Below are 15,670 nucleotides of genomic sequence, written 5' to 3' on the forward strand. Positions count from 1 at the left end.
AATAAATAAAGGGGAACACCTGGCATCTAGAATTAAATAAGTAAATTAAAACAATGTATCCACTTTATAATATTTGTAATTTCCACTATATAAATATTTGAAGTGGTGACTTCTTAATTTAGATGTCTGTCTACAGAATCATACTGTTATGGATCTAATCCTACTTTTCTGGAGTCAAGTCAAAACTCCAAGTAAAATGGGAACACAATCAGATATCACTTCTATAAAAAGAAAGCATTTTATAAATATTCAATAGTACTAATATAGCTCTAGAAAAAATGTATATAAATTTGTAAATGGCAACTATTCATTAAGGTTTCAACTATTAAAAATAATTATCCTTCAACTAATTTGTTCCTAACTTATTTTGAATTTAGGAAAAAAATATGCAGTGAGTAAAATGCTCCAGTTTAGACTTTTCTTGTAGTTCCTGGTTTGCTGTCACAACCACTGTTATTTAAATATGAATATCTTATCTGTTTTTTAATGTAAAACAAATACAGAATTTTATCTGAGAACCATTCCAAACCCTCTGATAAATATATGTTTACCTCTATTTTATCCAAGAGACTTTAAAGGCATTAAAGGTATCCTATTTAGATATATGTTAACTTGAATTGCTGCAAAAGACCATATGTATTGACTCAGGGATTTTAAATTTTTCTTTTGCTATATAGTAAATTCTAGAGCCAAGATTGGTCCAATATGTCTAATATTTACTGAGGGCTTGTCTACACAAAAAACTTAGTTTGCTGCGAGCTGGGGTGTAAATCTACCCAGCAATAGCCTGCTGCACATAAATGTCCATGAGGACCATGCTGCTTCACACTAGAAGTTCTGTAGTGTGCTTTAATCTTCTCTTCTTTGAAATGGGAGTAGATTAAAGTGCACTACAGAATTTTTAGTGCACAGCAGCAAGCCCACACAGACACAGTGTGCAGCAGGTTAGCACAGGATAGATTTACACCCCAGCTCAATGCAAACTAAAGTGTTTGTGTAGACAAGCACTGAGGTTGCTTAAAGCAATTCTAGTTTACATGGTAAATATGTAACTTTTTACAAAATGTGTATTGTCTCAGGAATCTGTATTAGTTCAAAAGGTTTACAGATAGTGTTTGAATTTTTTTTTTTTTCCTTAAACACAAGGTCAAATCCTGCCATGTTTTCATGCCCAGAGCTCAAGATGAAGTTAATGGGACCTTCACACATGTTCATTTTAAGGAACAGTCGGCCCATAATACCTTTATATATTCCATTGTAGTTCTAAAACATTATACTTGTCATATAATACTATATTCAGAATTGTACTGATTCATCTTATAGAATATCCCAGAGTAAAAGTGAATCTGTTCATAAAAACTTATTTTAAAACAGTTATTGGACATAAATGCTTTTACATTTCTAAACATTTAGAACATACCTATTTCAAAACTAAAATTACCCAGAAGGTTGCTAATTTTTTTAAACTTGGCAAAATTTTTCACAAATGGGTGCCTAAAGTTGGGCAGGCAAAGTCATAATTAGGTACCTAAATAAAAGTCATCCAATATTCAAAGTTGCTCAACATCCGTAGCTCCCAATGACTTCAATGAGCTTCAGATGCTCACACCTTTGAAAATGTGGCTTAAAGTCCTTAATCCCTAACGCACAAAGGTTTATATTTGTAATAAAGCTGTTTAAAGTTTTAAGCTTTCTGTTTAATGTTATTGCATAACTTTAAGGCACTACTTTCTTGCAAGCAACAACAACAAAAATCCAGTAACATTCAAACATTACTCAACATAGGATTTCCTAGTTGTGGAAGATAATACAATTATGGAAGAGAATACAATTATACCTACTCAAACCACCAGGGGGAACTCCATCATCACTTACTAGCTCCCCTTGTAACAAAATTTGAGAATCCACTTATCTCATATGTCTCTCTGAAAACAAAAGAAACTAGTTTGAGAGCAAAGGAGGGAGGAGATCTGTTGTCTTCCAAGTTGTGTGAACACCCTCAGCACATATTGGCCAGACTTCTGCCAGCATGGTTTGAGGCTTGTAAACCTTAAACTCAAGGCACATCTTAAGTGGGTTTGAGGTTTGCTATGCATTTCTTGGAGAGCTCTAGTTACGAAGTCCTGAACAAAAACTTGAGAGTCACACAACTGCTTATCCAGCAGATAGTGGTGCCTGCCTGATTAGGAGACAATTACTTTACCATCAATTCCTTTTTCAGTGGGTAAGTTTTTCTGTATGCGTGAAGCTCATTTTTCACATCTCAGATGCTGAGCCTAGCATGTAATTGTTCTTTAGCTGTTTTCAACTAAGTTGTTTCTTTGTTAGTGAAGATAAAGAGTGGGATTGGAAGATGCCTACAGGTTAATCGAAATGGGGATTAGGATATGATTGACATGCTTTACACAATGCATGGTTGTCAGCTAACAAAGCTTTTTCTGAAGGGGAGACATACCATTTTGTGACAATCATTCCATGTTCAATTCAAATTTCATATAGAATGGGAATGTATACTCCAGATGGCATTGCACCTCTGTGAGCATGAAAAATTTGAAATGGATGGCCAAAGACACTCACCCTAAAAAGGCCTCCACGCCTTCTGAGCCCTTCACATGCCATCTCAAAAGATGAGAAGAGATGAATTAAGAGTCCTGAGTTTTTATCCCAACTTTTCCGCTATTTGTATGTTTGTTAATATAGTGTTAGTATCTAAAAAATTGTATAAGACAACAAAGGTTTTATTTACTGTAGATGACCACCTTATTTCCACGTTTGTTTGTTTCAAATAAATTCTTTTCACCTTCACAGACTGCATTTTATTTTACCATAGCCTGTGTGTCCATTGTAGACACCTAAGAAAGAATTACACTAGCAGTAATGAATTGGATAGTGACATTCCTGCAGTGTATGTGATTTTGATTGTATTTTAAAGCATTAATTATTTGTAAAGCGTCAGCAGTGTGCTTGGTTTTGTTCAACAGATTTTTCCTAGAAATATTACCCCCATAATTAGGCTGCAGTTCCACAGGAGCCTCTTCGCTAATGTACCTGTGTTGATTGTATTTTGGATTAAAATATGAAGGAAGGGGAAACAGGTGCATGAATTTCTTTTGGCATGTTATTATATTGGGGAAATCAAGCAGTTCTGATACATTTTTAGGTAGGATTTAAACTATTGTTTGAATGTTTCTGGATATGTGCCTTCCTGTAATTTCTGTAGCACAGATTTTTCCTCACTTTAACTTGAATCCGGTAGCCTCAATTGTCTTCAGAATTTGTTTTAACCTTATGTTCTTCTTAGAGTGCTTGCTCATGTCCATTCCAATGTATGTGTGTGCTCGCCCAGAGCACCACCACTGGAAAGTATTTCCCTCAGTGGTATCCGTTGGGTGGGCTCTGGTGCCCCTGGAGTTGCACACATATAGTGCAGATATAAAGGGTTCTCCTGACCCGCAGCCCCCTCGGTTCCTTCTTACTGCCTGTGAAGGTCACTCAGCTTTCCTTGCGTTTTCTGCAAGTACTCCTCTCAGTGGACTTTGATTCTTTGATTGTGCATAGTTATTTTATTCATAGTAGTTAAATTTTAGTTGTTGAGTTAGGTAGTTAGATTAGCGAACCCCGCTGGGGCATGCCTCGGTCTCAGGGGTTTAAGCTTTGTGCTTCATGCCACAAGCGTATGCCTGTCAGTGACCCCCATTGCGGCTGCCTTAAGTGTCTGGGGGAAGCTCACATGTGGGAGTACTGCAAAATCTGCAGAAACTTCAGGCCCTGCACCAAAAAAAGACAGGGACATCAGGCTTAGGTTCCTCCTCATGGAGGCAGCATTTCGCCCTCCCTTGGAGCCTAGTCACTCCGACTCAGCACTGAGTACTTCAGCCTCAATAAGAAGTGTCCTGGCTTCTATTAGTGATATGCAGCATTGTTCCATATCTCTAGAGCCAAAAAAAGACGCTTCTTCTGCTTCTCAGGACTCCTGGCACCGTCAGTCAATTCTGGGGAAGTAATGGGGAAGAGTAACAGGAATTCTTCCTGAGCGCCAACGTCCGGAAGCAGCGTATTCAATTCTGGAAACGGCTGTTTTTCGAATGTCTGGCCACTGCACATTGAAAGGAAGGAAGGATCTGTGGGCCTGAGAAGCTGTGGCCCTCAAGAGGTGCTTCTAAAGCCAAAGGGGCCTTGGCTAAGTTTGTGATGGCGTGACTTTGAGGAGGGTCTGAAGTGTGGAAGGGGGAGGGAAGAAAGAGACCATTGTTGTCAGAGAAAGAAGGTGCTGAACAGCCTGTCATTGAAGGAAAGGTCCCACACAGGTGCTGTGGAAGAAGGTGTGTAGCCCCCAAAGGCAGCCTACAGCCAAAGCCTTTGGGAAGGAGAAGAGAGCAAGGGATGTTGCTGCCTGGTGGGGCCCCTGGTGTGGTGTAAACTGGCCACAGCTGGTCTCTTGGAATTCCATGCAGTAGAAGGCCCTACCCTATTCCTTGTTAGTATAGTGGTGAGTATCCCCACCTGCCACATGGGAGACCGGGGTTCAATTTCCCCAATGGGGAGGACAACACCTTTCAAATGGGGAGAAAGAAATGCCAGTACATTCCTCACCTCCTGCTTCTATGGCAACTTCTGTTCACACCCCGCAGTGTTGATTTTCACCTCCAGAGAGACAATTAGCACGCAAGGCCACCCCGGCTGCTTACCCTATTGAAAGTCTCTATATTGCCTTCCACCACTGGGCCCAACTTCAAGACCTGCATGTCAGGGCACGTTTCAGGGTCACAAAGGGAAATACTCTGGCCAATGGCATGAGGACAATCGCCCAGCCAAACAGGGTGGAAGCTGGTCAAAGGGTGAGGAAGAGAGAAAAGCGGAGAGGCAGCAGGCTGGCCTTCTGTCTTTTTTCCTTTTGTTACAATTTTAACTAATGGGGAGACTTAAGAAATACCTGTGGCCATAGGTCAGGTAGGTGGCCACCCCAAGAGTGCAGATCTGAGCATTTTCTGCTGAGCTGCTGTGTCACTTGGGGGCTGGATGTGATCATATAGTGGTTAGTACTCTGTACTGTGGCCACAGTAAGCTCAAATCTGAATCACAGCATTGCTTTTGGTGGGGGATCTTCTGACATGTCTAGTGGCTCAGGCTGATTGTGTCCATTTGCAAAGAGCCAGCAGCTGGTCCCTAGTTTCTGCTTGGTAAAGGAAAGTCAATCAGAAAAAGAGTAGCAGGGAAGAGTACCAGGAATTCTTCCTGGGCACCAACATCTGGAAGCAGCATATTCCATCCTGGAAACGGCGGTGTTTCAAATGTCCGGCCACTGCGTGTTGAAAGGAAGGATCTATGGGCCTGAGAAGCTCTGGCCCTCAAGAGGTGCTCTAAAGCTAAAGAGGCCTTGGCTGAGTTTGTGGAGCGTCTGAAGTGTGGAAGGGTAGAAAGAGTCAGTTGTCAGAGGAAGAAGGTACTGAGCAGCCCATCGGTGAGGGAAAGGTCCAGGCAGGTGTTGTGGGAGGAGCTGTGTAGCCCCCAAAAGTGGCCTGCCGCCAAAACCTTTGGGAAGGAGAAGAGAGTCTTCTAGGACCTCTCCTGTCATCCATGAGTTTGCAAATATTGTTTGCACTGGAGATAGAGACTTCTTCCCCTCCCAGGAGACCAGTGGCCATGCTGGGGCTCCCTGACAGTTCAGAATGGGGTGCTGCTCCAACCAGACCATTATACACACAGTAGCCAACCGTTCCATTTCTGGGGAATAAAGTCAACATAGCCTCCGTGCTGCCTCAGTGCTGAGGCCTAGCAGTGAACCTGTGGGTCAAATGCACAATATTATGCCCTCCCACACATGCCCTCCCTCACAGTGAGAGGGGGCTTCTCCAGAACTGCCTGGTGTAAATACGTGCCCCTCCTCCAGTCACCTGGAAGGGTAGGCCTGCATAAACATTAGCTATTTCTGCTAACAGCCCTACTGGTTAAGCACTAACCACCCCCAAGCTGACAAGCCACACCGAATTCTGAGGTTGGGATCATGAAATCCAGCACTTCCCATGGGATTCTTCTGTAAATCAGAGTGCGGCATCACAAAGCTCCTGGAGGAGAGGTAGTGCCTCCTTGATTTCCAAAGATTAGCTGACCTAGGAATCCCAACCACGTTTCCTCATTTGTAAAGAAGGACACTGTGACATGAGGTCTTGTAGGAGGGGATTGAACTGTGGTCTCATAAAGGTAAGAAGGCATCTTCCACAGAGGGCAACTTGTTTTTTTGTTGTTTTTTTTTTCTTAAATTAAGCAACACTGAATTGACAAACCAGTTCCCTTACTTTTATGTTGAAGCTGCTGAAGCAATTCATTTCCTGTTATCACACAGGCAAGAATCAGCATGATTTCGTCTTAGGAAACCAAGGAGCGGAAGAGACAACCAAGTTTGAAACTGCACCCCCCCAGAGTGCTATGTTAGAGGCAAACAGCACCATATCCACCTAAGAGATTCTTCTTACAAAGTTTTGAGAGAAATCAAAAACAGTTGAGAATCATGAAAGTCAGATTGTTCCTTGGTGTTCTGCTATTACTAGACCTTTTAAGTTCCTGTTATTCTTATAAGACAAATACTTTGCCCGATATAGAAGATAGACAGTTTATTAAGGAGTGCGTGAATGCTCATAACAACTTTCGGTCCAAGGTGAATCCACCAGCCAGCAACATGCGTCACATGGTAAGGAGACTTTCACCATCTATTTGTGATGGAAATTGTTTTGTGCTGTTGAATTAATACATTTGCCTTGTACTTTTCTCACTAGTTCTGTGAATATTTTAGCTACTCCAGTTGTTAGTAGTTCATAGTAAATACCAAAAAAAAAAAAAAAGGGCAATTAATGATTACAGCTGGGTACAGACTTGTTAAGTATTCCTCATTTGAAAGGCGAGTCCTTCATTTAAGACTGGTTTGCCAATTTGTAGTCCTGCCTGAGTCAGGAGGGAAGTGCATTGCTGTGCTGCTTCAGGAGAAAGACAAGGACCAAATAGACTGAGTGCCCTTGTAAGCTGTGCCACTATTACTTGTCCTGCTGTCCTGGCTCAGGTGTGCTGGACAACATGTTGAAGTGTCAAAATTAAGGCTCTTCCCACTTCTTGCCCCTGCCCAGCCACTCCTCCCCCTGGTGACAGCAGCTACTGTCCTGTCACAGCCACACAAACAGTCTGATGAGTGGGTAGCTTGGGAAAGTAAAGGGGCTTCTTATGCCCCCTAATCCCTGTGCAGGTGCACAGCTGAGCTCATGACTGAGCCCTCGCTGTTTAAAAGCTGCCTTAAATTAGTTCAGTTATGGAGGACAGAATTTGCAGCGTGTTTCAATAAGACACTTAGAATTTCTCCCATTCAGATTGTCATAGCTTGACAGCACATCAGAGATGAGTGCACAAATATTAAATGTCTTTCAGTATATGAGGGACAGGCAGGAAAGAGTGGATTTTGTAGTGAAAGGGAACGAGTGACAGGTTTTTAGGAAAGACTAGATGTGGGGCAGGGAGACAAGCAGAGAAGAGTCCAAGATCACAGGCCTGGAAGGCAGGAAGGATTAAGAGAAAAGTTCCTGTTAAAGAGGTTTGAGTTTGTTCAAGTCATTGCATTTTAAGTCATTTTTGTGTCTTTTTCATTCTGCAGTCCTGGGACTCTGCTTTAGCTAAGAGTGCCAAAGCATGGGCAAAGCGATGCCACTTTGATCATAATGGCTACCTTAAAATATCAGGAAAAATGCACCCTAACTTTACTCCAGTTGGAGAAAACATCTGGACTGGCTCTCGCTCTCTCTTCTCTGCGAGTGCAGCTATCAGCAATTGGTATAATGAAGTCACAGACTACACTTTTGAGACCCGCTATTGTAGAAGAATGTGTGGCCATTACACCCAGGTGATCCTTTTGTTTCCTCCATCTTAATTTCAAATGAGTTGTGGTCTTTGAAGAGAAAAAGACACACACACACACACACTTTGCCTTCTACAGATCTTTGAAGAGAAAGAGACACATATTTTGCCTAAATCACTTACAAAATTGTGATTTACAAAAGTGTGGGTTAGGAGAACTTTGTTCTTTTTTCTTTGTTTAGCACAGAGTCAGGAGGGTGCTGTGCAGCAAGAGACCCACTGCCCTTGGTTTTGGTGTGGAGACACAGCATCTCCATGCAGATATTCCTCTGCCTCTCTGGGAGAAATCCACGAGATGGCTGGTTCTGGCACTGAACCTGCCATGGAGGGGGAAGGAGGCATGCTCTGACAGACTGGTCTAGAGAGAACTCAGTGAGAGGATATTTAGTTTTTTCTCCCCTGTCCTCACAAGCCCTGGGGGATTTTTCTGCAGGAAGGGGATGATCTGAGCTAAGTAGGGTGACCAGATAGTAAGTATGAAAAATCGGGACAGGTGGGGGGGTAATAGGCACCTATATAAGACAAAGGCCCAAATATCGGGGCTGTCCCTATAAAATCGGGACATCTGGTCACCCTAGAGTCTAAGAAAGATTCCAATATTACACAATCACAAACCAAATAGTAAATACAGGAATTTTTCATCTAAATGGCTCCATAGGCTGTAACTAATGCTTCTGTGGCTGCTGTTACAAAACACGCACACCCTCAATTACTTATTTCTTGTTAAATATCATAATTGCAGCAGTCTCTGGGTAGTCCTGGAAAAGTTTAATGTATTTTGGTTTTCCTTTTAGGTTGTTTGGGCCAGAAGTTACAAAGTTGGCTGTGCAGTTCAGTTCTGTCCTAGAGTTACAGGTTTTGACGGACTCATCAATGGAGCACATTTTGTTTGCAACTATGCACCAGCGTAAGTTGATGTTATTTTAAAAGATCCAAGAGCAGGTGATCAATTCCACTCTGGCTGATGTTTGGAGTGGTCCAGCCAGAGAGCTGCGCCCAGGTTTCCTTGACCTGAGGAACAGTTGCCATAGACCTTTGGTATGGAGGCATGAAAGGATATGCCCATCATCTCCTCCCCTGCTCACAGTCTGCAAAATAGCCCTTTCAAAAAACTGATTAGAGGTTATACAGATGCAGAAGGTATAAAAACTGCACTCGGGGAGTCAGGGGGAGGGAGGAAGTAAATCAGTTTGAAATACAAATTGCCAACTACAGCTTCACTGTGTCCCTCTCCATGAGGGTCAAACAGTGCACTCGTTTTAGTACAAGTTGGCAAATTGCAAACTAGCCAGTGTTACAGTTTTTCTGACAAGGGGTAAGCGTGACCATTTTCTAATAAAAACATACCACCCAATCACACCTATGCTGGGCATGAAATGAATCCACTCAGGAGGGATATCTTTTATATAACTAGGTCCTCAAGCGAAAAAGAGGCACAGTAAGTTCTGTGGCTATTCTGTATTTCCAGTTTGATTATTTATTGGGTCTTTACTACAGGAAGGCAAGAGATAGATACTGCCCCTCACTTTAGTACGTGTTGGCTAGCAACCCAGTAATAATGGTTTTTTTGTTGTTCTTTCAGTCTGACTATTCTATTGTACTTCTGGTTAAAACCACTAAAGAACCAATTAAAAAAAAAAAAAAAGTTACTTCCCCACAAAACCATTTCAGGTTCACCCATTACTAGTACACCAAAACAGATACAGTCCTTAATGCTCCTTAATAATCTGCTAACAGCCAACAAAAGCTCACTTCCTGGGAGACTTCTTATTTCCTCCATACTAGCTTTCTATTTCTGCCTAACACCTGCCTAATGTAGTTCCAGTTGTACCAAGATCCACACAACTATGTAAGTCTCATTGCTGTCAACATGCTAAAATGTGTACAAAAGGGGGCCCTTCACAAATATTTTTAATGCAAAAAAAGTTAGTATCTTAAAGATAACCCGCAAGGGATTTTTTAAATTGGGGTTTGTGCCCCTTTTAGCATCTTGATAATGTAACAAAGTTACTGAGTTTTGTATGTTTAATTGAAAAGCTGTGGGGAGAGCAGCTTCTGCTTCAACTCAAATCTCAGGAATGTCACATTTGTGCTTCTTTGATTTTGCTGGAAGATTTGCTGGAGATCTCAGCTGTGTATCGGTAGCTCTCTCATACCTATGAATGAGCGGGAGCATTGAATCTTCAACATAGTTCTCCTTTTTCCCAGCTGTTTTAGACATTGATAATAATTAGGTGTTGATAAAAACAGACAAGCAAAAACCAGAGTTTTAAACAGACTAAATATTCTTACCATCTTAAAATCACTCCGTTTTTACTCTCATCCCACTCATAGTCGGGGGTCCTTACAAGACCCAGAATTCAGAGGTGCTTTCACGTGGGTTCACACATCCCACCCCTGAAAAGGGAGCCTGCTGCTACCACCTCTACAAATGTGGTCATCTCCGCAGGTGCACTCTGCTGCTGCTGCCACTGTTCTCTCCACCACTGCTCACCTCTGCCTCCACTTGCTGCTCACTTGCGACTCACTGCTGCTGCATTCTGAGGGCCAGCCCCACTCTTAGTGATTTCACTGGGTAGCAGGGAACCTCTCAGCTGCTGCCTCTGTTGTCTTTTACGACAACACTGTTCCCACACCAGACATAAGACTAAGCCACTAGACCAGCTCATCAAGGATGTCAGCCGTAGTAACCACTGAACAGAAACAAGGACTTTCAATCGAGTCTGGTCATTTCTGTCTTTAAACACTGGAGTGGGGAGGGGAGGGTCAAATGGTGTATAGAAGACCCTTTGGGTAGAGTGCACATCATCAGCTGAGAACACCTGTCATTGTCCCTCTCATTTTCACTGGGATTTGGCATCCCTACCCACTTCTTAGCAAGTGAGGTTCAGTGTAAGGTGACCCAGTCAATCAGGGCATGCTAAGTACAATGCTGATGCCCTTTACTCATACAATAAGGATAACATGTTCCATTGCCCCTGCATTCAATATTAACGTGAATTGTAACCCAAAACCAGTCAAAATTGGGGGAAAGGGAGCAGTTCTCCACCAGGCTAGCACTGCAATCCTGCTACAGCCCCACTCAAACTTTGCAGCTACTGTAAATTCAAACTCCAGAAATAAGATAATTTCCATTAAAGAAATACCCTCAAATTACTGTCTTCCAGAATTGTGGTATAATTTCTTTAAATAAAACAGGTTATAATAATGCAGAGCCAGATTCCCAAACCCTGAATAGCACATTGCTCTCTAGGAAGTCCCATTCATTTAAATAGGATGAGTCATGTGAGTAGCCCCCAATGGGAGTGAGAGATTCATAGTCTGGACCAAAAGAAATTTGAAAAATAAAAATCAATTGTTTTAGAAAGTTACATATTTCTGGGTCCAGGGCTTTTTTTTTTCTTCCAGAATACTCTTATGTGATTGTAACAGTTCAAATCACATGATATATTAAATTCTTCCCCCAAAGGATTAAACATTTTTCTGCTTTGCAGTGGGAATTCTCCGACACAGCCATATAAAACAGGAGCAGCATGTAGTGACTGCAGTGGTGAAAAGTGTGTGGACAAGCTCTGTGGTAAGTGCAAGGGCATTCTATGGAGAGCAAAGTCGCATAATTGGCAGGGGAAATACGGCAGGTATTCAAGCTGTACCAGGTTAAATGAGTTATTGACATTATTCCATCAGCTGGAGTACTTTTCCTAGAATAGTTCCATCTGAATTCAGAAGTGACATGGAACAGAAAAGCCAACAATGAAGAACCTCTGTGATTTCTGAAAAATAGCAATAAAGCCTGATCCTGCAAAGGGGTCTGCAACACAGACCCTTACTGCTATGTAGCGTCCCACTGAAGTCAGGAACCATCTTTAATGTCAGTGATACTTTCAGTAAGTGCAGAGATGCTTAAAGTCAAACTCCAATACATAACATGAAAATATCTATTTTTAGAATGAATAGCCCCACTAACCAGGCTCAGGAGTGCTCCAACCACACAAATACTTAAACCTTTAGATTTTGTTTCCTGGCTGTGAAATCCTGCTGGCATGTTTTGCAATCCATGGCATCTGATGTCACAGACGAATGCATCAAGGGATTACCAGAAACATTTCACAGAATGTGAAAAGAATTTTCAAACGTTTAAGGCTAGATCCTGCAAATATTTCCACCTTTCTGATATGGAGTATGACTCACTTCCATGGGTTACGCCCAGGCAGATCCATTTGCAGGATTCAGCCACTAATGAAAATTGTTTCTGTGCTAAATGCTTCCCCCACATCCTGCCCAGTGGGGGTTTTCAGCACAAATGTCTGTCCTTATTGCACTTTTTAAAGTTATGTAAAGCCATGACCTTTTAAAAACAATAAATCCCACCTTTTCTTTTGCGGTTTCCTTCATCTCTGGGATACCAATTTTATTTACTGCACCTTCCACCATTTTTTTTTAAATCAGTTCACAGTCAGTGCCAAACTTTTAGATACCCCTCAGCTGGGGATACAGTTTCGTTGACACGGGTCATTTTTGTAGGACATTTGGAAATCTACCTGGGGTATGAGTGCAGACGCAGTCAGTGAGTTAGTCATCTAAATGGCATTTGCTGCTCTTCTTTTGTGCCTTTCACATCATGGGTTGCTTTATATCAGTGGTTCTCGAACTTTTGTACTGGTGACCCCTTTCACATAGCAAGCCGCTGAGTGCGACCCCCCCAATAAATTAAAAACACAAACACAATTATAAATGCTGGAGGCACAGTGGGGTTTGGGGTGGAGGCTGACACCTCACGACCGCCCAGGTATAACCTCTTGACCCCCAAGTCCCGACCCCCAGTTTGAGAACCCCTGCTTTATATGATTTGCTGAATGATCTGGCTCAAGTTTCTGCCACTTTGGCTGAAAGTGGGTGATGACCACATTCTAACTCAACAAGTCTCTGTAGAAATTTGCAGTTGTTGATCTTAGTACTTTAACACTCTTATAAAATTGAGGAGGATCATTAAGTATTACCTGCTGTCCAGGCAGGGAGAAAACACAAATCCTAGACTGTTATTCAGAATATCATCAGCACCAATGGGCTATCCATTTTTCATTAATAAATAAAGCTGAATGATAGCCATATTTACATTTCTTTCTCATCTCTCACCAGAAAATCCAGAACGTGACACATTGAAAAGTACGTATCACAATCTTATATTGTTACTTGAAATACTTAGAGTCTGCTACATATCACATGGCTTGATAAATACATTATCTCCTTTTTGTTTTCTAGGTTACTCCAGTTGGTATCCAGACTGGGACATACCGCCACACGCCAACCCCTCTGGTGCTCCACACCCCAACCCCTCCGGTGCGCCACACCCCAGCCCTCCACGCTCCTCGTGTGACCAATACTGTATTACTGTTTTAATAGTAAGGCTACTGTTTGTGTTACTGACTTTTGGTGCGGTCTTACTAGTACAATGGCAGTATCCCCAGATATTTATATATGAGTAATCTCCATTTGCCTCCTATTGTCGATGTACATAAGCATTAGTACCAGTCAGTTTTCCTGGGCTGCTCATGGTTGTTTGGGACAAGGAGGAGGTGGTGTGCATGTTAACTATTCAATCAAAGCCAGAGATTTTGTACCTCTCTGCACCCCAGGCGTACCTCTTTGTTGTCCATTCTTTTCCCTAAGAAGCACCTTAGAACATAAGGCGACAGCTTTAGACATTTCACTATAACTGCCTTCTCCTAACTGTCACCATTGTCAAATAATGATGTCCCATAAACACCTCATGAGAATCACCCCAGATACCTTCTCTAAAGGGTTCCGCAGGTAAAGGAGGGTCATTGCTATATATATAAAAATGCTGGTGTACAGAAGCATTGGCAGAGCAATGGTGGAGTTAGCTGCCTGTATGCTTGATAGCAGCAAGGAGCCCCATTCCAGCAAGAGCAGGTTGTGTGCCATGTCCTATACAATCATCTGTTCTCCTATTGTATCCTCATCTCTAGACATTACACACACACACACACTTTTTGAGAGCTGAGTGACTGTGGGGAAATAGAATACAGAGCATTTCTGCTTCACATCCAGAGCAAGTGACCGAGGACTGAAATTTTGTACCAACCAAATGACTGTTTGGTGGCCAAGGTGGAATGGATTTGTTATATCTCAGTCCAATTCCAGGAGGACAAATAGATTAAGGACCTACAAGTATAATTAGAATATTCAGTATGACCCATATTCCCTTATCTGTAACTCCAAGGACTCCACTCAAAGTTTACTTGGCTTAACCTGGGATGGGTTATAGAATCATGGGAACTCCCCTCTTACCTTCTATATCTTTCCCCAAGCTGTTTTTCCATACATAAGGTTTTAATAAGTGTCCATCCTCCCTCTGTCAGCACTGCCATGAGGCTCTTGTCTTGCTCACTTGGCAGCCTCTGCTCAGTCGCTCTGGACCCAGTGCTGCTTCCAGAAGTGTTAATTCAGCACAAGGGGCACAAGTGGGACTGCAGCAGAGGTAGGACAGAGAGAAGCCTTAAAAGACTTTACCAATGGGTTGGATTTGACATTAAACTAGCAACTAGCTTGGATTAAAATAACCCCCCCAAGTCCCTGCAGTTCTAGTTGAGGGGATGGGGGCAGGGAAAGAGCAGGAGAGGTATCTATTTAATGCACAGTAAACACCAAATTACATACCAAATGCGCTATACATGACTTTACTCACCTAAAATGTAAACCACCACATTGCAAGCCCAGTGTTCTTTTGTGATACCAGGCTAGACTTAATCGTCTCATATTAGGACTCTGGCAATGGCTCATACCCAATTATTTACAGAAAAATAACCCATTATGCAACTGACTGATTGTGCAATGCTTTATCCCAAGAGAAAAATTCCTCCCTGACCCCCAAGGCAATCAGATTGTCTCTGTAGTATGACATTTGGCTGCACTTCTCATGCTGAGCTATGGTACAAGTATTCTCAAGAATCATAAAATTAATGATAGTCAATATTGCTCTTCAAAAATATAGATACAGCTAAAGCATTGTTCAGTTAACTGTCTGCAGCAGGGAAATGCAGAGTTTGATATTACCCTGAAAAAAGGAATATTTCTTTTTTATTGGCTGTAAATTGATACTTCACCAGTCCGAGAGAAAACCAAGGGTCATGGTGTATTCTACATCACTGACAATTTTTAAATCAAGATTGGGTGTTCTTCTAAAAGCTGTGCTCTGGGAATTATTTTGGGGAGTTCTATGGTTGGCTGTGTTATATGGGAGGTCCCAATGATCTCTTTTCACCTTGGACTCTATGAATCCATTGAAGATACTCATGAATCTTTGAAATAAGAATGACAATCACACAGCTACAAAAACAGTTTAGTTGTATTTGTCATATATTGCTTTTGTATATAATAAAAAAAAATCTGCCATTTACTATTTTTAGCCTTTGAATCATTGTACACTAAAAGTTATTTTTGCATTTTAATTCTTATTATTTTAATTTCTGTGCCAGATATAATATAGCACTATCTGCCTTGAGAGGTAGCATCATTATCCTCGGGGAAAGAGATACTTGTGTTATTGAGGAGTGTGTGAGAGCATATAACAGTGGGGAAGTGGCCTTTATTGGATTGTAGGTTGGATAGATGCAGATTTGAAAACACCTGCATATGCCATTAGTAAACAGAAAAACTGGAAGTTTAACTTTAGGTTGTGTGATATACCATGGAAAGCCTGGAAATTCAAAATGTGAAGATGACAATGCATTCCTAATGTTCAACCTTGGGG

General features: G+C 41.8%; 1 protein-coding gene across 1 annotated transcript; it reads left to right on the top strand.

Annotated features, from left to right (window-relative positions):
* The first annotated feature begins 985 nt into the window (after positions 1–985).
* On the top strand, positions 986–15,212 carry LOC128830376 (glioma pathogenesis-related protein 1-like). Its single transcript, XM_054016198.1, has 7 exons — positions 986–2,224; positions 6,344–6,688; positions 7,637–7,882; positions 8,691–8,803; positions 11,391–11,473; positions 13,036–13,062; positions 13,159–15,212. The coding sequence occupies exons 2-7, from the start codon at positions 6,509–6,511 to the stop codon at positions 13,380–13,382; spliced, it is 873 nt and encodes a 290-aa protein (XP_053872173.1). The 5' UTR covers positions 986–2,224; positions 6,344–6,508; the 3' UTR covers positions 13,383–15,212.
* The last annotated feature ends 458 nt before the right edge of the window (positions 15,213–15,670 follow it).

The sequence above is a fragment of the Malaclemys terrapin genome, chromosome 1, assembly GCF_027887155.1.
Source record: "Malaclemys terrapin pileata isolate rMalTer1 chromosome 1, rMalTer1.hap1, whole genome shotgun sequence".
NCBI classification, from domain to species: Eukaryota; Metazoa; Chordata; order Testudines; family Emydidae; genus Malaclemys; species Malaclemys terrapin.